At 43.3% G+C, this 27568-nt stretch overlaps 1 protein-coding gene across 1 annotated transcript in view; it reads left to right on the forward strand.

The window, feature by feature from the left end:
* Positions 1-25090, forward strand: part of Dlg2 (discs large MAGUK scaffold protein 2) — a 701330-nt gene extending 676240 nt beyond the window's left edge. The window contains 6 exon segments of the mRNA XM_038313618.1: positions 9484-9534; positions 10421-10522; positions 12864-13036; positions 18169-18278; positions 22665-22756; positions 24636-25090. Coding sequence (XP_038169546.1) covers positions 9484-9534; positions 10421-10522; positions 12864-13036; positions 18169-18278; positions 22665-22756; positions 24636-24742 — 635 coding nt within the window. The 3' untranslated portion in view covers positions 24743-25090.
* Positions 25091-27568: the final 2478 nt, after the last annotated feature.

A 27568-nucleotide genomic window follows, 5' to 3' on the forward strand; every position in this document is an offset into this window, starting at 1 on the left:
TTCTTCCTCTCTCATTGCTCTCTCTGGGGACTTCCATGCAGGACATCCCCGGATTAGGTGACGACGGTTATGGAACAAAGACTCTGAGTAAGTTTCCAGGAATGGTCACTGTTAACTTTTCCTTTCCTTTCCTTTTGAGTTTGGCTTTTGTTCCTTTTCTTGAGGGCCTTTCATTCCTAGCATGCACACGATACGAGTTTGATTTGTTACCTAGCTGTGAATGAATGCTCCTACGGAATAATTTTCAGTCATTTTGTTCTGCATGTCAGCATTTAAAAGCCAAGTGTGTCAGGCAGCCTAACTCCTGCTGTGGGCAACACCTCCCCCTTTCTGGCCGGGTGACAATGGCCAACATGGTCTGGATGCTCATCAGGGCATCATTTGCTCAGCCACCAACTTCCTCTCACGGAGCAAAAGACCATGTTGCAAAGAAAGGGTGAGCGAAGTGTTCTAGAATGGCAAAGTAGAAATATTCTTTATGTTCTTTCTTCTGCCTTTTCAACATGGAACGCTACAACCTTGCCCAATTCTATAACTGACCTATACGTTGCTGTTAATAAAGGAGCTGTTTTGTAGTCAAAAGCAACATAGATATCTGAGCCTTGATTCTTTGTTATTAACTTTGATTTTTTTTCTCTGACTTGCAGTGGTCCTGCTTGAACCGTTTGTATGATAGCTTTAGATAAATATTAATATCTTTGCCTATCTGACTTACCAGCTGCATAAGGTTGTCAGGGCTTCATCTTGTAGTGTAGAATGAAAAATAAGATATATTAAACCTTTCTATTTTTTCTACTTATACATATCTTTGGTCTATGTCTTGTTGCATTCAGCAATTAAAAACAAGGATCTATGTCTGAAAATCCTACGCTATGATTTTACTCTCTTTAATCCTAACCCCACTCTAGAAGAACCAATGAAATGAGAACAGAATGTTGTATCTTTTGCTAATGTATCACATATTCAATTTTGTTGTGTTCGTTTTAATGTAATAGCTACAGGACATACTTTCAGTTGTTCATTTCCTTCTATAAAGCAAAACACCATTGAGCTGGACTTCACATTCAAGGGCTGCTCACATAAGCCTGTGCGTGTGGTGATGCCTGTCTTCCAGGGTTTGAATTTAGACTCTCAACAGTCTGTTTTAGACTGGATAAAACAAAATCTGGTCAAGGGCTGCTCGCCTTAAAGATGAAAACTTTATAAGATTATGTACAGTGTGGTGTGAAATGTAACCACCGATTCCAGCATCATCTGGATGGCACCACACACCATCTGGGGGAATTTATATACTTCCAAATTGGAAAAGGAAAGTGATTTTATCACTAATACTAAGCATTATTAAAACGTATGTAATGCTTTGTTGGACCCAGAATATCCAGATGTTTGCTTACTCTGTAAAAACTGGGCAGATTTAATTCATGAAGAAACACATCAGGGAGTCCCCACATCACTGTGTCGAAGGAGACAAGGCAGGAACATCCATGAGGGCGGCATGAAGCAGGCGTGTGCATCTTCGCTGCCTGCTTGGTGATAGAAAGCAGACTTTCATGGGTTCATTCACACCTGTCCCCTTGAGTCCCTGCACTGGTTAGACAGATGTGTGCCCAGATCGACAGCACAGCTCTGGCCATAAAGCCACACAGAGAGGAATGGTTTGAAAACAGCATTTGCTTTGGTTTTCATTAGTTTTATGCTATATAATCAATCCCCTCCACAGACAAAAGAATAAAGTCAAAGCATTTACTTTTGCTGTTAGAGAAGAATGCATCTTCCCTTTCTCTCTCTTAAGTATTATCAAACAGTTGAAAGCCAAGTAGCCACATATTTCATTTTAGTGTGGTGGCACATGAAGAAGCTGATAAGTTATACATGATCAGCTCATCAACTGAACAACACACCTATCTCCGCTGTTAGGCGAGACATAATTCATGCCCGATCCTGCACTGAGTACCAGGCCATTTGTCTTCTGCCTGCTCTATTCTCCCAGAATTTAATAGCTATTCAAGCAAGGATCGTAGAACAGAAACTAAGCCGTGAACCATTTCTCAGGGACTCACTACTTTTCCTCCTGTATTCTCTACTCACTGAAGCAGGAGAGAGTTTCCAAAATCACTTTTACACCTGAGGATTTGCTTGCAAAGTATTTAAATGGAAAACCAAAGGGACTCCAGGGATCAGTTAGCAAATGCAATCTTCCTTCAAAATAACTAAGGACTAAAATAGATACAGAAAATCGCCTGCCCAACAGTGGACACACACTGTCCTCCACAACTTCTGGGAAGTAAGAGCTCTATAGATACGTCACTTATAGAAAGAACGTTACCTGGGTTCCCTTTGTTTGCTGTTTGATAGGTAATTAAAGGTACTTTTCTCATTTGCCGAGAGGAAGAGACGGCAGTATTGTGCAAAGTGCCATAAAGTTTTCATCTTTGTCTGATCTGGGTTCTCTCAGTACGGTTCTTCTGCAGCCTCTCACTGCCCCTCTGCTCACGTTCCCAGTAGCTTTGCATGGGTGTGTCCTTTCGGTGCTGGCTGCTCTCTGACGCTTGATCCTTCTTTTAATTTGCTGTGCTGTCCCTGCAGAACACGTCTCCTCTAATGCCAGCGATAGCGAAAGTAGCTGCCGTAAGTTACTGCTTGGGCTTGTGGTTCTTTCCTTTGCAGTGGCCCCTGTTGCCTGTGGTCGTTATTCCAGGCTCTTTTCTCCTGCTGCCTCTTATGGTCACCCTTCTCCAAAGCAAATGGCTTGAAACGAAATCAGCATTTGATGTGGAAGACACAAATGACACGGGGGCCAGCAGGGGACCCTAATATGATTTGTGCACGCAGGGCCAGAGTTTTCTAGGCCCGATTTAAGAACCTCAGCTGGTTGGGACCCCATAGTGGAGGATTTTGACTTTCTATTCCCCAAATCAATTTAACCACCGTGGAGGAAGGGAGAACGTCATGATTTTATTCTCCTCCGCATTTTGCCGTTTCCTCTGCCCCGGGAGCAACAGCACTTCTTACAGTGCTCCTTTAGATGGGGCGTCTGTTGTACCGCTTCCTCCTTGATTAAGACATGAGACACATAGCACACCTATGGGTCTCACCTTATTTGGAGGGTGGGGATGGCTGGGAAATTGATGGAAAACGCTTCATCTAATGCTGAAAGAATTTTCAAAACATTTTAGGTCACGAATCATAACTGTGAAGGTAGGTAACTACTCTGTCTTTCTTTGGTCATCTCAAGCCATTTGCTTAGTGTATGGAAATCTTTACCAGACAAATAAGCACGTCCTTCTAATCAGCCCTCATGGTTTCTTGCTGCCTACTTCCTGGTCTTTGGTGACTTAGGTACCTATTACCACTGGGTTTTTATAGTATCTTTAATATTGATTTGCACCCCTTAATAAAATGGGTTCCCTAAAAGCAATTGTTAAAGGCATCAGAAAACTGTAAAAGGGCCACTACAGGACGCACAGAAATGAATACCAATGCAAAAATTGGTATTGCCTTTTGCTTGAAAATTAATTGAAAAGTAAAATTGTTTGAGGCATCCCTGTCCTACCCATTAAAGTATAGTGCTCTATAAAAATCATTTCTTTTGAGGCAGAGTACCAATTAGTAAGTGTAACCTCAAGTGAGGTTTTGAAGAAGCAAACTGGCGACCAGTAGCGCGCGCGTGTGTGGGTGTGTGTGTGTGTGTGTTGGTGCGCGCGCGCGCGCGCGCGCGCACACACACACACACACACACGAGACAGAGAAGGGTGTCGGGTCATGGTGAGGATCAGAAATGAAAGGTGACACAGACCAAAGATAGTCTGACAAAATTGTGCTAAGGTGTCCAGGCAGAATGTTAAACTTACATAATTGTCAAATGAATGGATCCCATCCAGTACCATTGATGGAAGGATTCAAAGTTCTTATGTTCAATGTGGTTGCTTTCTTCCTTCTCTTAACCCAACGGTAGGAGAGGGGGGAAAAACTGCCTGTGATTTTCAATTCAGAAAAGTTAAGAAGGAGGGAGGGGTCAAAACTTGTCTGACTCTATGAGGCACCCCCGACCTCACGAGGAGGAATGTGATGTACCTGTTTGGTTTCATGAAGACCACGGACACTAATTTCTTAGTTTCCAGTTCTCAAGGCTTTGCTCCCATCCAGTAGACAGAGCCATAGAAAAAGAAAACAGTACCCCTTACTCTTCAGTCCTCTTTATGGGGTGTACTACCTGCTTTGGGAATTACATTTTTGGAATATTTTTTTCCAGAACCTAAGTCGTAGAATTTAGGCCACATCTTTGAGCCATTGGGGTGATGTCCTGGGATGACACCAATCTCTCCCCCCCAAAATATATAGCTGCACACCAATATTTATTGAGGGAATAAGGAAGCAATTGCTTATGCCATAAATTACCTATGAGAAGACAGAGAATTGGAGCTGAAGCCATGATGGCAGTAACGCATTTGTGGAGTATACGCATTATGTTTGGGGTCTCAGATTATAGAGGGCCAGGCACGCAAGATTTCCTCCAAACTAAGAGGAGCATTAACTGATTCATTTGGCGGCTTCTATATGCACAGTCCCATTTCTTGGTGCTATAAAACCCAGTACGAGAATTGGTCAAGCCTGGATCTCACTGCACATGTATTGGGAGAGAGATCTTAATAACTGAACAGGAGCTGTAGGGAGCAGGATAAAGTCTGACTCCAGGAGAGCAGCTGCACCCACACTCCTCCCAGATAAGAAGTGACCTGTGTGCTAAGCTTTGGAAAGCAGAGTACATGTCAGAGAAGGAAAGGAACTTTCTGTGAGGGGCAGTGTCAGACCAAAAGAGCAGGGACATGGCACAGACGTATGTTCCAGAAAGAAGCAACTTTGATATTAAAATAGACTGGGTTTTTTTTTCTAGTGGATTTCTGGCTTTTGCTATGATTGAGACTAATCTTAATCTCATGAATGGCAGTACAAACAAATACGGAAAGATTCCTCTTTGTCACTGTGAAAACACTGCCTGTTTAATCTGGAGTCAAGGAGGCTTTATAAAACGTGGGTGATACAAAGCAGTCTGAGGCTGCCGGGCTGCACAGTGCACAGAGCACCATTCACGCCCCATTCTGGGGACATGCAGCCTTACACTTGCGTGCCTATAGGCCTCCACTTTGAAACACAAATCAGACATCTGCTACACCAAATCTAGCATTGCAGGATTTTTTTTTCAAGCCCTACTATATTGAGTAGCCTCTAATATGAAATTAATTAACAAGCATATTGCCAATTATACAAAATACCACTTCAAAACCTTAACTATTGGATAGTTCCATATTTCTTTCCACCAATAAAGTGGTAAAGTTAAGGCTCATGGTTTTGGCCCTTCTGTACACACCTTCCAATTGCCCTTGGGTAAATACCAAGCAGGTATTATCAGGACCAGTCAGACCCCCGCAGCTGATGACCCTCTGTCTCAAAGCTCCGGCAAGCTCTTTTCGCATAATGGTTGTTATGTAGGAATTCACCAGTTAAATGAGGATTTTCCAAACGAGGATCTTGAAGAAATATCTGAGTGCAATCTCTGAGAGGAGGAGACCAAGACTCTCCTAAGACAGTTGGTGGCTGTGACTCCCACACACTCTCCACTCCACTTTTCACAACTATTGCCCATGGCTGCATTTAGTTCTCTCATTTTTATTAGCTTCACGTCTACAATGATGCTGTTATTGGGTAGGTCTTCCCTTGAGAGCCTACTTTGCAGAGGAGGGCAGCCAGAGCTGTGTACCTCGCTGGTGAGTGACAGCCCTGAAGTTGCAATGAGACCTCGTGCTTCTGGCTCTCCACAGTGTGGTTCACAACCCCAGCTTCCTGCTGTTTAATCTGCTACTCTGAAACCATTCTGTACCACTAAACAGATTATTAAGACTAAAACTGCCTGGGAGGTGGTTAATCCAGGAGGCAGAAGCAAGCAGATCTTTGTGAACTAAAAGTCAACCTGAACTCCAGAGTGGCTTCCAGGACAGCCAGAGCGACACGGTGAAACCCCGTCCTGGAAAAAAAAAAAAAAAAAAAAAAACAGGAAAGTTGACTAACAGGGCGCTTATAGTGTTGGCTATATACTAAGCCCAATTTCAAGGGCTTTCTGGTGGTTAAGTAATTTAATCTTCTGACTATCCTATGGAGACACCAGCTAACAAATAGACGTCAATCAAATGTCAAGCATAACCAATTGGAAATAGTGGCTTGAAGAATTGTTTGGAGGAGCTGAAGAGATGGCTCAGCAGTTAAGAACAATGACTGTTCTTCAGGAAGACCCAAGTTACAACTGCCCATAAATAACTTCAGTTCCAAGAGAATCCAACACCCTCTTCTGGACTCCACAGGCACCAAGCGTGCGAGAATGTACAGACATCCACGCAGGCAAAACATCCAGACTAATAAAAGAGGAAAACCTTAAAAAATGGACATAAATGGCTTCTGTGGCTCCAGCGCAGCTCCTCGGCCCTTCAGGTAGTGAGTGCTATGCACAGAAAGAGGACCACCATGTGCCACAGAGCTGCCATCTAGGAAGCACATCGCCTGACCTGTCCTGACGCTAACGTTCTCTGACTCTGGGAAGCAGATTGATTCTTCATAGCCACCAGGCACGAGCACTAGGAACTAAATTTAAACCATTAGATAGAACATGACTAGCAGAGACCCCCCACTCCCCTCCTCTCTCTTGTTTTTTCCTCTTTCCCGAAGGCATACTGGGGTCTCACGCTAACCACATCTCCCTGTGACTTGTTCCTGACGCACAAGCCCCATGTTGTGCCCAATCTGTTAGAAAACAGCTCTGCCGAATGTCTGGCAGCTGCAAACCCCACAGTGTGTGCTGCTTGCCCACTGCCAGCCACAAAGTTGACAAAACAAGACCGAGAAGAGTTTGTACCTTTTGCCAGCTGTTTTTCTGACTGCCAAGCTCTTGTGACAAAAGAAAAGAAAAATAACTTCTAAGGGTGACTACAGAGATGATCTATCAGCAGAGTGCAAGAGAAGACGGAAATGCTGGTGTTAATGGATGGGCCTCTTCTGGCCTCTTCAGACCCACGGCCATTGTTGACCACAAGTTCTATGATTACCACAGGGAAGCTGACATCTCTACTCCTGAGGAAAGAGTACGACAGACTCCACAGAGAAAAGCAAGTGTGGACATATAGATCTTGGCTTTACTACTTACTAGCTGAGCAAATGAGCCTCATCAAATTCTCTGCACCTCGGCTTCTCCATCTATAAAATGGGTCACCAGAGTACCAACTACCCAAGAAATTCTATGAAAACAAGCCAGTGGCTAGGAAAGGAAAGCCCTTCATGGCCTGAAGAATGACATAAAAACATGGATTTCTCTCTCTCTGGTGCTATAGAATTTTCCCTTTCCAGTCTGTTTTTTTCTACTACTCATTGGGCTTTTTTTTTTTACTTCAGCATAGAAATTGGCATAAGATATTGAATGCATAGCTCTTACATAACGCCAGCTTGGATGGCTTCTCCACCAACTTCCAATGCATACACAGTACAGTTGCACAGGGCCATGAGGATTGGCTTGTGCAAAGAGTGCTCACTACTCCCTGCCAGTACTGCTGCTCTGAACGAAAGCCAGTTTATTCTGTAAGAGACAACCCAAAAAGCAGTGGACAAGCAATTCTCCCATCAAAGCTGGGCTTGTGCTGGTTTTCAGAAGCACAAATGATGCAGACCGACAGACACCAGATGTCTTATTCAAGATTTGCATTCAGAAGATCCCATTGGGGTGACCTTCAAGACGACTGGCAGAGATTCATATAGAAGCATGGTGTATTATATTTATCCAGAGGAAACTGCATTTCCCAACGTGAAATGATCCCATTCAAAGTCATGCAGAGTAGGACCTTTCTTTGTGTTCATTACTGCTAATGTTTCTTCACAATGGAAATCATGATGTGAGTTCTCTGACCTCTTACGACCCCAGAGTCACCGTGGCGGATGGAGCTTTGAGTTTGTCTTCATGGAACAGCCAGTGTAGAGGCCAGCCTCTGACATCCGTCCCCTGACACCGGAAGCTTTGTCTGGTTATCATCAGGATTCTCCTTTCATATTATTTTACCAAGCCTTCCCTATGAAGTCGGAGTCTAGCATTGCTGGCACCAATGAGCCATGTGACTGTCCAGCAAACTCTCTCTCCACAGTCGTCTGTGGCACCCGTCACCTGGCATCTTCAGACCAGATGACTGAGCCATAGCAGCAGTCACTTTTAAAAAAAAATCTAAACACTGGATTTGTGTAGTTTAATTTCTTCACAGGCAATCATTCTTTCCGTCCATATATAAAATTCTGCATCGCCCCACATCAATCCCCTTCTGACACGTGTGGATGCCTCCTGAGCTCTTCTAGGGCAGCTCTGGACAGGTGCCAATTGAAGAGAGATACCAAGTCTCATTGTGCCTTCAGGATACAGCATGGCCTCGCAGTGCCAGTGCCAACAGCAAGTCCCCTTTGGGGTAGATGGCAGGCATGACTTCAGTTGGCAGCCATTTCTTACCCTTAAAAATGTACAAAAAGCACATCTTTGCCCTGTACCACTACCAAGGCTCCATAGAAGGCCGCTGTGCCCTACATTTACAAACCTCAAAGAACTGTCGGAATGAAGGGCAGCTACTGAAACCACCTGTGTAGTTACCTCCTTTGATGGAAAGAGATCACTTTCCCCTGACTGGACAGTCCGTAGACTGTAATAGTATAGTATAATATGGTAGAGTAATAGTATAGTATGGTAGAGCAATAAGCTTTACTGTCTTTTGGCATTGAAAAAGACCACTCTCCATTCCTCCTCAAATGCCCCCTCTAGCAGACACTGATCTGTTTTCAACAGCCCTAACCTAGTCTCATACCAAAGGCTAATCAACACTAAACCCAATGCAGACATAGGAGCAGACCCTTTGGGATCTGCAGCTGACTTGAGGCCACTCATTCGATCCAGCATCTAAACTTCATCTAAAACTGATTGCCAAAGCTGAACTTAGGCTCCACAGTAGACTGTGGCCTCAAGGCCCACCCAGAAGCAGAGGCCATGCAACAAATGCTGGTGGTGCTGGCATTTGTACAACGTTGCTCCTCTTAGTTCTCATTCTGAAGCTTCATGGCAGGAGTTAGCAGCCCTCATAACCGATAGCCTAGGGCATACCTCTCAACTCGGAGTGGGGACCAGGGCTTGAAGGCAGGGATTTCCACATGCTAAACATGCGCTCTGCCCCACAACCATAACCCCGATGTCCTCAGTTTGAATCTAATTTAACCATTAACAGACTCCCAATGACTGCGATAACCAGGCGCTAGAGCTTTATGAGGATGAAGGATTGTTGAATGGTTCAAGGAGCGAGCATAAGGAATATTAACCCTCAACCGTAGGTTTATTGTGTTTCAGAAAGAAACTGTAGCTATCGGGTGTGGCAGTTGTTTGACAAATGTAATTTTCCTTTTTTTTTTCCTTCTCAGGGGGACAAGAAGATCTCATTCTCTCCTATGAACCTGTCACAAGGCAGGAAAGTAAGTTTCCAGGCAAGCCCAACTTCCTGATTCCCAAGCTATGACAGATGACACCAAACTCAGCTTAATACTCAGTTGCCCCAGATCAGGGCTCAGTAACATCTCCCAGGGGGACAGAATAGTCTTTGAGAGGCATGGCCTCTCTGAGAAGGCACCTGTCAGCCAGCGATGGTGGCTTACTCACCTAGGAAACTGAGCCCGAGGGCTGATGCAGAACAGCCCCAGGAAAGCTGACGCTAAGCCCAGTTTTGAAAAGGACTTCCTAGCAGACCTCAGAGGCCGGCCCCCTGCAAACTGCTCCAGGGGTCTGAGCTTCTGTAGATGTTTCTTCAGAAGCTGGTGGTGGCTGAAAGGGATGTGGCAGAGAAAGCTGAAGCATCAGATGGGGAGTTGCACCACATAGACTCAGATACGTTCTAAAGCACTTAGGAATCAGGAAGCCCCCGCCAGAGGACAGATAGTGTTTCGAGCTGAGGAAAAGGAAGTAGCGTGAGGTGTCACTGCTACTAACTATGACTTTAAACAATGACCAAAAAACTGGTTGGATTTTTTTCCCCCTCTGAGGCTCCCTAAATCCAGGTTTTGACATAGGGAGGTAAAGCCTGAGAGAAGACACAAAGTTCCGCCTCCATTTCGTTGGTAGAGCTGCTCTAGTCCCTGCTAGCAAATCCCGGAAAGCAGTAAAGCCAATATCCTGAGGGCTAAACATCAGCCATTTCTGTGTGAGGGTTTTGTGGGTCATTTAACCCCATGTGAAGGAAGGCCTTAGCACTTCTTAGCTGCTGGCAGTTTGCTCTGCAGAATCACCTCTGCAGAGGGGCGGGGCTGCCTCTGCACTGTGGGGTTTGAAGTCCCCGTCAACATCATCCTCCTTTCCTTTCCTCAGTCAGCTACACCCGGCCAGTGATTATCCTGGGCCCCATGAAGGATCGAATCAATGATGACTTGATATCTGAATTTCCTGATAAATTTGGCTCCTGCGTGCCCCGTAAGTATAAGTATCACTTTTCTTTCCTCCGGGCCCACACTTGGCTCCTGGGTGGGTGATCAAGTGTAATCTTGCTCCTCGATGAAGAGTCTGTGCTGTGATACAAACATCATCAGGTACCTGTTATCTGAGCACCCGCCTTACCCTTCTGATCTGGGTTGCCACACATTGTTTTCTATTGATAAGGACTGACCTTCATCTCCAGAAGATAGCAAGATCTTCTGGAACCTCCCTGAGCACTTGAGACAACATGCCACTTATAAGCTTCAGTGGGATCTTCTAGGTTGATTGAACCGCCACTATAGCATCTTTATCCATAGACCAGGGACGATCAGAAGCACAACCTCACATTGAAATCGGCTCTGGATGACTTAGTCCAGTGTGTCAGTTCTCAAGTCAAGTAGTTCTGGGTTATCAGAAGATTGTGTGTGTGTATGTGTGTGTGTGTGTGTATGTGTGTGTGTTCTCTATATGTAGGCCACTATAGATTTGAAGCTTTGAGATTTATAGACACAGTCATTAATAACCAATCTGTCTTACCTTTCTCAAACACCACTACCACACCTCTCTGCCTTCCCTCTCACACAAAAATGGCCTGTGCATGGAGACAGGGCCACCGGGCAGTCTGCATTATTAGAGGCTCTTCCATCTGATCCCAACAAATAGCTCTCTATGAGCTTTTGGTTATTGCTGCTGCTTTGTTTTAGACTTATAATTTCAAATATCTCAAACATTTCAGTATACAGATTCATTCTGGGGCCCTAAGAAAAGAAGGAATTACCTGTACGCAGCACACAGACAAAAAGAGGGTGGGGAAGGCTCTGGACCTCAAGAGAAGGTTCCCAGCAGGGACTCTGGAAAGAGGCAGGACAGTTCCTAAGAATGTCTTCAGGTGGGAAGGGGCAAAGGAAAGCCTGGCTTGCTTACAGCATCTGACATTTGAGAGAAGGAAATCAGAACCTTAAATATAATTGTACTTGCACACACTCCCCTTTTTCTTTTCCTGTTTTTCTTTTTTCATAACTTAGCACTTTCTGTGGGAATAACTACATATTGATTGTACAGAATTTGGAAAATTTAAAAAAAAAATAAGTTAGCCAAAGAATTGAGAAATGTATGGAATGCTACTTAATAACCAGAAACAAAATCATTCTTCCTCCAATACATTTTTCATTTACTTATATCTTTAAATCTAAGTTGTTCTAGAACAATTTTTGGACATGAAAAAGTTTATAGACATTTTTGATTTCTCCTTTACGATACTATGAGTTATAATAAAATGTAATTTTGTGTTATAAATTACTTTAATCAATATATTTGGGGATAAATTTATCTTGACTTTTGGGGATAAAATTGTCTTGACTTTTGATCAATTTTAAGATTAAATTTTTTTTTAATGTTTTTTTAAAAGTGATTCCAAGACTGGATGTAGGTCAACTGTTTAAAGTTGTATAGCTAGATCATTTTCCTTTTGTTATATTAATAAAACATTGACATAATATTGTTGTATTTGCTGGCTTTTGGTCCTGGAGCTATTATTGTCTTACTATATATAATTTTAAGTACCTAAACATATTCATAACTATATGCCCATATTCCTTCTAATTCTTATGGCACATTCTCTCCCATCTTTGATTTATTTCTTCATAATCTATTTTGTTCTATGTGTTGTAGTTTGTATATTTTGAGGCAGTGGTTATGTGGGGACAGGATCTCACTATGTAGTTCCGACTGGCCTGGACTTATGACCTTTCTACCGCTGAGTCCTGGGTGCTAGAAGTGCATGTGTGCAGGCTCATACTCGGGTGCTGTGCTATATTGTTGAGTCTGGATTTTGTTATCTTCCTTTATATATTTTTATAAAGCGATAATGTACTGACAGGTCAGCTTGTTGTGTGTGTAACTTGCTTTAAAAGCAGGCCTCAAGTCAGCCTAGAGGAGCCTTCTAGGTGTGGCAAGATGTGTGGCTTTCTCTACCACCCCAATGCCCAATTTTCTGTGAACCGCAGTATCTTCTAACACTGAGTGGCCTCTGGACTCTCCATTTAGAATCGGCATCGAGGCAGAAAGGAAGGATACAGATTTTTCCTCACATGTTTCTCATCCCTTATAATTACAGCTGCTCCCTGTCTATTGTCTGATACCTGAAACAAGTCATTTCTTGTGTTTTGTCCTGTTTTATCGTTGCTTCTATGGAGTGATAAGACTGGCATTCACTACTGTGCCGTGGCCAGTACACATGACATAGATCCATCTTTGTTGAAGGAATAGTGGAGAAACTCAGACAGAAAAGAAGTTCATAATTATAAATGCATCTCACTCTGTTTCTTCTTTTGCAAAGATACTACGAGGCCAAAGCGTGACTACGAAGTCGACGGCAGAGACTATCATTTCGTCATTTCTCGAGAGCAAATGGAGAAGGACATCCAAGAGCACAAATTTATCGAAGCTGGCCAGTACAACGACAACTTATATGGAACCAGTGTGCAGTCTGTGAGATTCGTAGCAGAAAGGGTAGGTCTCCCTGCAGCTGCCGGTCCTCTTGAGACTCCCTGAAGAAGGCTCTGGTAGCAAACTTTTCTGCTCATTGCTCTTTCCTGATTGCAAACAAATATCCATGGAGAAATTACCTCAAAGCAATGCCATTTACTTTCTGACTACCTCATAGATGGAGGGGAGGGAGGAGACCCATTAGCCCAGACAGTTCACAGCCTGTGGTGTATGGGGACTTGGTTTGTTCCTAGCTCACTATCTCAACCCAGGTTAATAAGGCTGAACTTTTTAAGGGACCTTTGCTACCCTTAGTTGCCTGGTTATGTTGAGTTTTTCTCTCTCTGAAAACTTAACATTTTCAAGGTAGAAGGGAGATTCACGGGAGAATGGTCCAGCCTGTTGCTGCTAGAAAGTTTTTGGCTTAGAATGGGCATTGATGCTGAAATTCCCTTCTTCCTGTTCCTGACAATATCAAAAGCATGGAAAAGAGGTCAATATTGAAGGGAGAATAGGTAGGAAACCACTTTACTGTGGCTTTAAGATCTGCTTCCATAGATGGGTCCTATAAAGACATGTGGATAATCTATAGGAGGAAAACAGTTGTCTGTTTGGCTCAGTGTGATCCCTCCTTTTGATGTTAATCCCCCTTTTGATATACTGATGAATTAAACAACTGTCATCCTCCACAGAGACCCAAAGTAACAGGTAGATAGTTCCATTTTAAGGTGAATAGGGCAAGAGAAAACTGGCAATCAGAAAGAGAGAGGAGAGCCATGCATTCACGGACCTGGGACAGTAGCTTGAAACAAAAACAAAAGATCTTGGCAACAGCATCTCCAAAGCCAGTGGCGGAGGTGTCTCCTCTTGGCAGGAGTAAGCATTACAAGGAGCTTCTCAGCAAACCCTTGCCCTGTAGATGTTGGCAACGCTACTACAGGAAAATTCCACTTAGATAAACAGTCTGGAATCTATACAGTAGCTTTGTTTTAGAAAAGGATTTCACATCTTTCCCCAGAAGACATCCAACTTGCCAGACCCAGGAGCCACTTGGAGAACAGAGCTCCTGTCTGGATCTGGACTCCCCTAGGGGTCAGAGAATCTTGCGTTTTTCCTTCTTGAAACCCCACATTCATTCTACCCTACTGAATCAGGGGGTGGCTGGCTTGTGACGTCAGCTTAACCCAGCACAGTGGTTATGACCTAAGCCTCTTGAATAATATGCACTGTGAGGGACGGGTGTGGAGACATAGACAAGAAAGACAATGATGTCCTTATTAGGAGAGGGACTACATCATGTGTGGCTTCATGCCAGTGCTGAGACTGAAGGCAGACACTGAGTGGTGCTTGAGAAATTTTGCAATGATGTCACATTGACCATAGGCAAACAGGGATAGGACACCCAAAAAAAAAAAACTTTGCCCGGATATATTCATGTCCACTCATCCTCTCCAGGACGGGCTCTAGAGCTGAAGGAGAAAACTTGACAGCAAAAGCCCCAGCTGTCACACATCACCAAGGACAACTCTGTTCTCAAGGGGAATCCCAACTAACGCTGGCCGACACCATGACTTCAGCAGAAGGGACGAGCACCATGATTCCTGCCCCTGTCCTCAGGCAGTCACACCATTCCACCTTGTTGGGACCAGCAGTGACCAGCACAGAGGGCGTTTCTGTAGTTCCGCTGTCCCCTCTCCCCACGCAGTCTCTGGGGTCATTCCACTGGTCAGAGGAAAAATGCTTTGGAACTGCATCACCTCAGAGGCCAGTGGTACCCTGGATCACTGATAGCAAGAACACCACCAGTGACAGAGGAAACGCCTCTCGCTTACCAGGCAAAAACTCATAGACACAATAACTTTTAAAATTTCAAAATAAAACTGTAATTGATAGCCTCAACAGCCAGTTAGATCAAATGGATATATGCACAGCAAGATGGATTTTTTAAAACAGCCCAGTGAAACAAAACAAATAAAAATAAAGCAAGAAGAATAGCAAGAGTGTCAAAGATCTAGAGAGCCATTAAAGAACAAATATCCAAATTTCAAAAAGCCCAGAAGATGGGGGAGGTGAATATCAGGGCACAGAAGAAATTATGTAGACATAAAAGGATGGGTAGCCTATAGGGCCGTGAAATAGGTATAACCAAAATACAATCTTTACCACAGAATACTGCATACAAGATACCAAAAGTAAAGCCAGATTTTGTTGGCACATGCTTTAAATCCCAGTACTCGGGAGGCAGAGGCAGATAAATCTCTGTGAGTTCAAGGCTAGCCTAGTCTACGGGGCTAATTGTAGAGCAGCTAATGCTACACAAAGAAACCCTGCCTCGAAAAGAAAAGAAAAAAGAATTCTACAGTGTAAGGGGAACACAGTGAGATAGCCCAAAACTAGAAGTATTTAATTTAAAAAAAAAAAAGCGAAAAACCTTGTACCAAGGTTAGCCTTTAAAAATGAAGGAGAAATGGACACCCAGCAAGACCAGGAGACACTGAGGTGTTCACGACCACCAGTCTAGCATTCACAGAAGCTAAGAAAGAGAAAAACAAAACCTCAGAAGAGACACAGCCAGGAGTGTGATTAACGTCTGTAACTTCAGCTTTCAAGAGATGCTGGAAGTCCCAGGACAACCCGGGCTGTAAAGTAAGACACTACATGGGGAGGGGCCAGCTAGGAGAGACAAAGAACATCTCAAAAAAGGTATCAGAAACACTGCAAAAGATGCTCTCTTCGGTACAGGATACTGATCACATTGAGTACCTTCCGGCAGAGTTCTAAAACTTAACCTCATCTCGTTCCATACGAATATCCTCTTAGAGTACGTGTGAGTAGATAAATAAGTAGAGATGAGCAGACAGACAGATTCGTTAACTGCTAGGGGAAAATGGCAGGGGAGCTTCAAGGCATTGCCTGGGACCTTAAAACCTGGTAGATGAGATTACATCAAACTGTTTGTACACAACAAAGGGAACAATCAACTAAGGAGACAACCCACAGGATGGGAGGAAATAATTTCCAGCTAGACATCTGATATAGGGATGGTATCCAACATGCATACAGGGACGCCAGACAATAACGATTGTAATTGTTTTAACTAGGCAAATGGTATGAGCAGACACTTCTAAAAAAAAAAAGACATTAGATGACCGTCATGTATGTAAAAAATGGTGAATTCATGAGGAAAAAATAAATCAAAGCCAACTTAACTGTACCCCAGTAAAAACGACGGTTATGACACAAGGAGGGCAGAAAGTCAAAGAAATTCTGATATTCTGTTGGGGAAATGTGAACTTAGCACAGCCTTCATAGGGAGCAAGATGGGGTGCTTCAAAACTAAAGCCAGGACCTGGAGAGATGGCTCAATGGTTAGGAGCACTTCCGGCTCTTACGGAGAACCTGAGTTCGGTTCCCAGCACTATGCCAAATGTCACAACCACCTGTAACTCCAGCTTCAGTGGATCCAACACCCGTGACCCCGCCAGCACCTACACTGATGTGCACACACCCCTACATACATGCATACACACAATTAAAAACAATAAATCTTGAAAACTAGATTTACCTGAACTATCTGTCCTGCTGCTGACTACAGAGCCAAAAAGGAAAATAAGCATATCAAAGGAATTTTCCCAGGTGCTTGTGGCAATGTCAGTAATAGCTAGGACACAGAATCAGCCTAGGTGTCTGTAACAAATGAATAAAGAAAATCTGATGATGATGATGATGAAGATAGATGATAGATAGATAGATAGATAGATAGATAGATAGATAGATAGATAGATAGATAGAGGTAAATAGACAATCGTCACGATTCAGTATTTTTCAGGGATAAAGAATGGAAGCATACCCCCTACAGCAAAAGGAACGGTTATTACATGAATGAGATAAGCCATTCCCACAAAGATAAGTCCTACATATTCATTCTCTTTCATGTTAAGCAGTACTGGCCTGAAAGAATAGTAATCGCTAAGGACAGAGAGAGGTGTTTGGTTAGGAGAGGGTAGAGAGAGTATACTTGACTCGGTCAGTGCACTGTCAGCATCTATGGAAATGCCGTACTACACCCTATTAATAGCTATATCGATGTCTTCACTAGCATATCAACAGTAGGCAGTGTAATGTCTGATAACATAGTAGTACATGTCTTGTCTTCTCTTCCAAACAGCTAGAGTCTGTCAAGTTATATGGATCCTTTCTAGTCAGTAATCTGGAAAGCTAGGTCTGTTTTCCTCTTTGAACATGTAAACGCAGCCTGTGTTAACTGGGAAAATACAGGCTAGCGCATGATGAAACAGCTCGTAACATCTTACGTGTAACCAATGTACTTCAGAGAGCAAACCTGGACTCTATTACTTATGTGGTCAGGCATGAAGCCTCTTGTACATCTCATGGGCATTCGAGTGGTCACTGGACTCTTCATTTTGTACACACATGAACTGTCCCTGTAGTCTTGATTTAGGACTGCTTCTCACTACATAAAAATGCCCAATTTTTTTCTTGTGTAAAGATCTCCTAGCCTCAGAATAATAAGGCCACTTCTCTCCAGGAGGTAGAAAGTGATGTGGCAAATGACTCCTCTTCCAGAAATATTTTATGAAGTAGCTGCCGGCACTGAGCATCCAGCGCTCTGGAAGCCAAGTGAAGTGAGGAGTGCTGTAAAGGGGCGGCTTTTGATCTGCTAACAAACTAGCTTACCCACCCACTGCAGAGTCAGCATTTGACAATGTAAAACTGAAGCCAGTGCTTCTGGGTCTGCCTTCCAACATGTATGTATCACGACAGAGTGCACATTAAGAACTGAGCAAATGTACGGAATTGCTTGAGTTCCTGCAATCGCCATCTTTACAGGTTTTACACTGATGCAGGATGGAAGGGCTGCTCCAACCAGCAGCTCTGCCCATGCTCCAGAGCTGGGTTTCAGGCTTCCTACCGGTGAATTGGGGATCAGTAGTGCTTAGTCTTCTCTCCTGTAAAATGCAGTCAGCAGTACCTGCCTCACAGACTTAGAGTTGCTCTTTGGAGTTGTTTTTTTTTCAGTCTTTAGAAAACTAGCATTTCATACTTTTCTCCAAAACATGCTTTAGTTTATTTCACTGGACACTGGCCTTTTTTTTGCTATTTCTAACCTGGTGTTTTTCTTACCCTTCTGCCAGGGCAAGCACTGTATACTTGATGTGTCAGGAAACGCGATTAAACGGTTACAAGTGGCCCAGCTCTATCCCATTGCCATCTTCATAAAGCCCAAGTCTCTGGAGCCTCTGATGTAAGTAGAGAGCCAAAGTCCTCACGCAGCTCCCTGCTCCAAGTGCACAGCCGACTGTGGCAGTTTGTCACAGAGGCTCACAGAGAGAAATGCCAGCGCTGATCGTTGAGCATTTCCTGCTATATATATTATAAATTATATATATATAATTTATATAAATATATATTATATATTATAATCATATATATTACACTTTTTGAGTCAGTGATTCTTTATGATCTTACATATTGTTTTAACCTGTACATTTTCTGCTTGTTGGTAGTTTTATTTGGTCTAAGAGGTTTTTGGGTGGAGGGAGCAGTTATTTGAGTTTCTCGTTTTGGTTTTGGCAAATGAGAGGTGACTCATTTTTACATTGTCTCTTAACTTTGAGAACAGTTTTACAGGTAAATCTTTAAATGTGGGTGTTTTGTTTTGATTTGTTTTTATAGAGGGAACAAAGGAAACTTCCTAATCTTTCCATTGACATTTTATATCACCCTTCATAGAATTCTGACTCTATGTTAACTATGTATGACCATACAGGCTATGGTTCTTAACAGTCTTCCCTAGTGGCATGCCTATAGATATCCTTAAAATATCCATCTCCACATCTATGCACATACATCAGCATGGGAAGTGCATGGTTCTGATGGTTTTTCAAAGCATTTCCAAAAGTCTTGTAAAATACCTTTCTCAACCCTACATAATGGTGAAACTATTATAGGTAATGGGAGCAGGGAGGTCACGTCAGAGATGTGAAAAACGGATGGGCAAGGCCAGCTCTTTGCTCTATAAATGATCCATCATCTAACCCCAGCACAAATTGCTTCAGCTCCCTAATATTAAATCCTCAACTATAAACTAGACATTAACGTGTACCTTGTAGAGCGGGGGCTGAAACAAGCTCAGAGAGACTCAGATTCCTCATCAGAGTAAGCACTCGGGAAATTGTACTATGGCAAAAGATATGAGGCTGCTTTTTATGGAGCATTAATTCAACCTTATCATGACAAAACACATAAGCAGATCCTAGGAGAATGCCAGAGATGACGTCAGTGCATCTGTTACAAGAGCCTAGCTCGAATGCTGCCTCCAGGCAGGCCTCAGAAGAATGTTGTTGGACTGAACCATACAAAACACACTGGAAAATAATGCTTATGGAAAAGACTGTAAATATAAAAAAGTATTTATTCCCAGAAATGAATGTCATTGTTTTCTGAGGGTAGCAGCTACCTGTCTGGTCTCCTCTGAGACCAGACAATTTGTCTGGCTGCAAATTGAGCCACCGCAATTGGAATGACAGCTGCGAGAATTAACATAACCTAAAATGCATAGTTGATCTCTGGGGAAATCACCAGAGTTATAGCCTAAAAGCAAAGTGTGTCCCCAAAAGTAAAGGCAAACAAGGGTTTTTGCCAAGATAAGTCAATAAAATTAGGAGCCGATGGGAAAACATCGGCCACAGTTACCACACAGGAAACTGTGTTGTTGGTAGAAGAGCCCTCCTGTTAGCACTCTGGCAGCACGCGGTAAACTCCTCCTGAGCTGGGGATCACATAAAGTTAACGACCACAAATGTCATGATGGAGAGTGGTTTATCACCTGTACACAGCCGCACACACAAAGCTATGCAGTGCTAACATCAAGAAGAGAAAGGTAGCGACTGCCTCTTGGGAGCAGCATCATCAACGCTCATGTCAGAAATAGAAATTAGTCCACGTCACAAACACACAGCAGGACCCATGGCTGCCCAGGGAAGTCAAGCCAGAGGGACCAGGAGCACAATAGTCCAGCGTGCCTCTGGGAGACAGCCCATCTGGTAACTCCTTCCCTAACTACCAGATGACTTATTTATTTCTGCCTTAGGGTCCTGTCACAGGCACTTACCACCAAGGAAAGCTAAGCATGCCAAAGGCTAGGTGCCACAATGAGGACAGTGTCTTTGGCGTAATTTGCTGCGGCCCATATTCATGGATCCCCACTGCAGTGGTAATGGTGCTCAGCCCCATGCGCTCTCATTCCTAAAGGCTGGCTGTTTGTGGTTCACTCTCTCCTGAAGCTTTTACTTCAGGAGCCATGCTGTCCTGAATTGCCCATCCCCTAGGAAGGGCCAAAGCACGGTCAGCTGGAAGACAAGCATGACAGCTGTCACTGTGAGACAGCGACAGGCCATCGCACACATTACTTCCCACGTGTACCAACCCCAAGGCTGAGCACACAGCTGCCTCTTCTGGGGAACATCAATTCAAGGCCATATATGAAAGGGATGTTTCCGTAATGGGCTGCCTTCTGGCTTCTGGACCTTTGCCATAGTGATGAGAAGCTTCCCTGTGCCTGTGCACCCTACCCCCGCCAAAGGTCTTTATGGCTTTGCGCTCATAAGGCATTGTGCTTACCCCTGTGTGTATCTGTGCCATGATTATGCTTATTTGCCTCAACCACCATTTAGTCCTTTCCTCTCTCATCCACCAGTGTTGAATCAGCCTAATGAACAAGCCGTAGGTTCCTCCCTCGAGGAGCTCGGAGCTTAGCCGTGAACTCTGAGGAACGTGATGGGACTGGCTATAGCAACGAGGTTCAGGAAACACCTACTTTGGGCATCAGCTCTCAGTGGCATCCAAACTCATGCCCAACTTCTTTCTTCACATAGCCATGTTTCAAAAGATGCCAAGCTTTGCTATCACATGACCTCTGTTAGACTGTGGTTGTGGGAAGGGGTTCAACTTCCTACTCTAGGATCCTGATTACCTTAGGGGTATCCCCTGACTACTCCAAGTCCCCACAACTTGCACTAACAAAGGGATTGACTAAGCCCAGGCATTACAAACCTGGGATCACTGGACCCTAAGTGACATGCAAGGCTTGGATGCTTCAGAAATGTACCTAACCTGCCAAACAAATTGTCTATTCATTTGGTTGAACCTTTACTTTCAATGCCTAGATACCCTGAGATGATAACACTAATAATACTGGTTAAGAATCAATAAGTTCATTGTAGAGAGAATTAGAGAAATATCCATTTTCCTCCCACCTTCTTTGTCCTTGAGCCTAGGTAGCACTTAAGTTATCATATGTTCAAACAACATGTCTACATTGTTAATAAACCCAACTAATAGGAAAAGAGTCCTAGGCATAATTCCTTTTTAGTCATTTTCCTATCTGAAATCAAGCAGGCATCAGAGTTTCTTTTTTGTTTTGGCTTTTAAATGCTTTATAATTTATAAATGGTAAGTGTATGTGTTGATGGAATACGGTATAATAGCTGTATTCATAAGCACAAAATGTAATGGTCATGTCGGGTACCTCAAACATTTGTTGCTTGAGTCTAATCTTTAGATCATTCCAAATCACTTAGTTGCTTTGAAATAGTCAATCAATTGCTGCCAACCACATTTACCGTAGTGTGCTATTAAACATTAGAAACTTCTATCTGACGGTACCCTCCACCTACTATGCTAGAGATCCTTCTACACCAAGCTCCTCCATTCTAGCTCACCATTTGACTAAACTGCTTGATTACAGTCTTATTTGAAAATATTGTGGTCCCAGCACGGTTCCGTTATTCTGTGTCCACGGGAGTGTCCACCTTCAGCAGACACTTCCGCTATCATCTGATCATAAGAACAGGAAGTTCCCGTCACTACAGGCCTGCCTCAACATTTGGAGTTGAATAGTTAGAACTGCAGAATGCCTCAGGGGTCTGCTCAACCTAAAGTAAGGCTCCAGAAGCTCTCTGTGTTTCTGTTCACCATATTTGCATGGTGGGTGAACAGCAGCCCTTAAGAGGAATGAAGGCAGAAAACTAAACCTTTTGTAAGGTTAGGATCTGAGGGCAGGCAAATCCGGTCATCTCAGATATGATGCTGCCTAACAAACCCAGGTACACTCCCCTCTTTCCTCCCTCTGGCCACTTCTGGAAGACTGTCTTCAATTCTGTGTCTTACATATATTTTAGAGATGTGGAAATCTACCCAAAGAAAGTTTAGGTTTAGAAACACAACAAAGACAGTTGAAGGACAGTCTGTTGTGATGAAGCAGAACCTCAAACAACACACAAGTGCTCCATTTAAATACTCCAAGGCCTGCTGGAGAGAAAGTTTGGTCTCGCTTTAGGGACTTCAGGGACCAAACAGACCACACCAGGGTCTACAGATCACAAAGAGACAGGTTCCACTTCCATCCAATATTACACACGATGCCTGTCCTCCAAGAGAGTAGATGCCCTGGCAAGGAACTCTCAACAGCTGAAATGATTCCACCAACAATGAGTCCTAAATGAAGCCTCAACAGCTACTAAGATTAAACGATGCCTCCTACGGAGTTCTTTTTTGGCTATGCATTTTAAAATTGGGGGAATAAGGTATATTCTCTTCATGTCCTAATAGCAAACCCTCATTTTCTCAGGGAGATGAATAAGCGTCTAACAGAGGAACAAGCCAAGAAAACCTATGACCGGGCAATTAAACTAGAACAAGAATTTGGAGAATATTTTACAGGTAAGTTTCCTTGGCCCAGATACTACAAGAAAAGAATATAAGTTGACAACTATTGTACTTAGAATAGGTTCCCACGCCTGCTAAAGCTAGGCCCCCAAAACTTTCTAGTTGAGATTGCCTAGTAATTTTATTTTATTTTTTTATGCTGTCTGCCTCGCCCAGTTGGTTTAGGGCTCTGGATTCTCTCCTCTCTGAGTCAGCTGCTAGCTCACTCCTAGTTCTCCACTGGCTCTAAACCACGAATGGCAGATGCCCCTGAGCTTTTTTCCCACTACTAAGGAGATCTTACGCATGATGCCTCATGAGACTATCTACCTGAGAGATTCAGAAAACTGGAAAGGCTCAGTCTCAGACCTGTAGGCCTGTCTCCTCAGTCAAGAGCATGAGGAGGACACTCTTGGAGAGGTTTCAATTAACGCTGTTGCAAGTTCAATAATAGCTTTTGATTTTTTTTTAAAAATGTCTTTGGCAACATGCTTTTTGGGGGATAGAATACATATTTCTTATGGATGTCCTGAGCGCTCTCTCTTCTTCCCTGTACTCATGAAACACTGGTTAAACCAAGAGAGAAAGCAGTCTTGGTGAAATTTACCTTGTGGCTGATTCTTAATGATTTATCAACAAGTTACTGAGTTTGAGATGTAGCTTAGTAGTAGAGTGTTTGACTGGCTTGCACAAGGCTCCAAGTTTGACCCCTCCAAATATAACGCCCTCTAAAATAACATTAAATATAACCACTTCCCTCATGAATTACTGGCATGAAATGAGATGGGTTTTGTTGTAGTTATTTTGAATCGTATTCAGAACATTAAAGGCACCAATAGCAGGGCAGTCTACAACTATTCTTACTTTAGTTAATGCTAAGGTTTCTCTCAGTAATGTGAGAGATATGTCATTCTAAAAGACAAAAGAGCATCCGGATGGGAAAAATCAAAGGGCTGCAGATATGGCTCAGCAGTTAAGAATAGTTGCTGCTCTTCCAAAGGACCCAAGTTCACTTCTGAGGTGGGAAAATTAAGTCAAAATAACGACTATTTGACTCATAGTTTGCACTCATGGGTAGAGTACCACTAGTATGATCTGAAGATTGCATTTGAAACCTAAAGATGCAAATCCAATTTCAATAATAGTTTGTCTTGAAGTCTTGTGGCAGATGGGTCGTGCTGATGTTTTGGAAACCTAACTCCAAGATAGTATTTATTCAAAGAAAACAACAAAATGTGTTTAAATCTATGCTGAGAACTAAGTGCTTTTAGTGATTTACAGTTTAGCAATGAATGTTTACTCTTATTTATGTTCCTGATCAGGTATTCACAGTATAAATAGTTCTGTGAGGTTAAAATCTTAATTTACCAAACAACTTGGAGAATAAATGATTTCTCAGGAAAGAGTTTTGGAATTGGAAAGGTTAACTCAACATTTCCATCTAGAACTCTTATTATTTCCATGTCTATTACAAGACCTGAATTTCTGCCTTCACTAGAGTGCATTAGAGAAACCCTTTGGCCAAACAGGGAGTTTTCCTTCTGACACTGTCGTGCGCTCTGTTCTGCTCCAGTGCCTGGTTCAGAGTAGGCATCCATGAAACGAGCGAGTGATTCATTGCTAGAACTGGGAACGAACGAACACAGAAAGTACTAACATTGGGACACGTTTATTATTGGCCTAGGGCACAGAGAGAATAGACTGTCCCTTGTAAGCATCATTGGCGTAGCCACGCTCGTGTGACCATTCTTTCTTACCTTACCTTACCGGAAAGGGACATTAAGCTTCCTGATGAGTTGTCTGTCACTGATTTGAGTTTCTGTTGGGTGAGAGATCACTGTCCTTACCCCAAGGGAATACCTCCTAACTCTGGGTGTTTCTGTCTTTGTAACAGCTATCGTCCAAGGAGACACCTTAGAAGATATATATAACCAATGCAAGCTTGTTATTGAAGAGCAGTCTGGGCCTTTCGTCTGGATTCCCTCAAAGGAGAAGTTATAAATTAGCTCCTGCACCTCTGACAACAGCAGAAGAGCATTTAGAAGAACAAAATATATATAATATAATACTTGGAGGCTTTTATGTTTTTGTTGCATTTATGTTTTTGCAGTCAATGTGAATCCTTATGAATGTACAACACAAACTGTGTGAAGCCATGAAGGAAACAGAGGGGCCAAAGGGTGGGACGGAAACGACATTGCAGGAAGGCTTTGGTTTGCTCAAAGTACCAGGTGTAGGGATGAACCTCTGGCGGGCTCTCTGCCCTAGAGATGGGCAGCCTTCTCACCCCAGCAGATGTGCAGAGCTGATTTAGCTGCAGAGCTCTCTGTGTTTTTTGCTTTAAGAAAAGTTGCCAGCACTCGAACCTCACCAACCTCCCCGCTTACCCACCTCTGTAATTGGTACACTTCGAATTTTATAACTATGCACATCCTTTGATTTCTTAACAAGCAAAGGAAATAAGGAAAACAGAAAGAGTCCCTTTGGAGGCGACAAACTATCAGGGGAGGGCGATGGCTTAGTTTCCTTGGCTGGCATGTGCAAAGACAAGCGTGTCGTAAAACGGGCAGCGGGTGTGCAAGGCTGACCTTGCCAAGGAGGGGATTCCACCTGGACTAGCTTTATGATTGTCGACTGTCGATTTTGCCATTTATAAGCTGAAAGATGGCACTAACGATGAGAATAATTTATACAATAAAATATATTAAATGTATAGAAATGAATTTCTATAGGTTAAAAGTTTTGTGAAATATTTTGTAAAGATGATGAAAACCATTGAAAGACTAAATGTACGCACCCTCAGCGGATGATCAAATTTGAAAATCTGAGGTTGCATTCTCCCCTTTTGTTGCCAATGACCCATTCAGGGCATCAGCGTTCCCCCCAGGTCTGCCTAAGACCCCTCCCTTACCCACCACCCTCATCACCATCCCATTCACACGCTAGCGATGCGCTCTTATGGGACACATCCCTTAATAGTTACCCTCATGATATTTTTGGAAGAGATATTTTTCTGTTACTTTTTTTTTAAGCCAATTGCTTTTCAGAGACAAACTCACACCAATAATCAAAAGGGGACGACTGCTTTTCTCCAGTTAAATAGCCTGAGCCAACCATGTAGATAGTCAAATTCAACTTTGTTCCTAGTTGCTTGCATACAGTTCAAGAACCATTCAGTATTCTGGCAAACCAGAAGTCATTAGGGTTATCTTTTCTTTGTTTCACAGAGCAACTGGGTGTTTTGTAACAGCCCGGGTTGGCATTGCAGGGGGATATCTGTCCTAAGATGCACTGTTTCTCTGAGGAAGAGAAAAAAGAGAAGTTATCTGGTTGGGAGTGGTGAGGGATGCACTTTCCTTGTTTAGTATATAGGGCAAAGAGAACCACAAAGCAATGACGATTTATGACTTTGAGCTCAACCAATTGAACTGCCTTCCTTAGGGCTGCACCTGGACCAAGTTCATTTTTCTAACAATTATGATAATGATGATTTGGGGGATTAAAAAAACCCTCCAGAAGCCTATAAGCTGAACATAAGAGTTAGCTTCCCACTTTAGCACCGATGGTGACGTCAGCACTGGTTCTGCCCAAGGTGTTCAGAGAGAGACTTTTTAAGTGTTATTAATAAATACTCATACCTGGGTTCTCTACATACCCAGATTAAGCCCCATCGCCTTATTTCTGGGGTACATCAAGACCTGGCAGGGATTCTGCCACACTGTGCAGCCAACCAGCATGTAGGCTGGAGTATAAGAACAAAAGACAGAGCCATCAGAGTGATGGGGCTTCTTCTAAGTTAGAACATCGGGGCTTACAACCGAGTCTCTTTCCAAAATCAAGGGTCGTTCATACCATCGTCTGCCTACCTACAGTCACCAAAACAAACATTAAAATACAAAAGTATGCTTCTACCTATATAGTCTTGAGGCTGCCTTTGCCGAAGGGAGGGGTAGCAAGCAGCCGTGCATTTTTCTCGCCCTCACGGGAGAGTTGAGTTTTCCAGAGCTAGCCTTAGAGGGCTCCCAGTGTGAAAAGGCACATCCATGTCTGCCAGGCGTCAGTTTCAGGTCGAGGCCAACTTCCATCAAGATTGCTCTCCGGAGTTTTCTGCCACTAGAATGCCATTCCTGATCCCAGCTCTCTTTATAGGCCACCATGATAACTTCTTTGGTTTCTCCACTGAGCATGCAGCCATTTTTACCTTAGCGGACTTTTACTGTCATTAACAAGTAGATGTTTTCTCCAGTCGTGTGGTGTGTTTTCCCATTTGATAGTATTGCTGTGGCTGAGTACAATCAAATTGAACCACAAACCATTGGTTTTGTAGTAATATAATTATTTATTTTCCCAGTGTAGATGCTTCCGGATTAGCATTAGCACTGATTTTTTTATGTAGATTTATATAAATATATAGACATATATATTTGCTTGAATACTCGCCAAGCGCCTTGGTGAGAGGGCCTTTCCTATAGAAATCACTCATCCGTTTTGTTGTGTTGTCTTGCGCTTCCCAATGTTGAGGTCTCTATGGCTCCAAAGAACGGGTGTATTTTGCAGCAAATCCAACAACATCTATGGAAATGGCATGAAAGTCACCCAGATCCCATCTGGTGCAAATGCGCCTGGAGCCTTGGGCCAGACTAGGTGCTAACACTGCAAACTTTGTCCGGAGCTCTCCCCAATCTGAAGGCTCGTGGGGGGCACAGTGTCACCTTCTCATGCTGGGCCCTTTCGGAAAAGTGCCAGATCGCTTCACTGGTGCTATTTTTCATGCTCTGGTACAATGTGTAGCACCATGGGGGTCTCAGCTTTACCAAAACTGAAAGC

Source organism: Arvicola amphibius, chromosome 12 (genome assembly GCF_903992535.2).
Source record: "Arvicola amphibius chromosome 12, mArvAmp1.2, whole genome shotgun sequence".
Classification (NCBI taxonomy): domain Eukaryota; kingdom Metazoa; phylum Chordata; class Mammalia; order Rodentia; family Cricetidae; genus Arvicola; species Arvicola amphibius.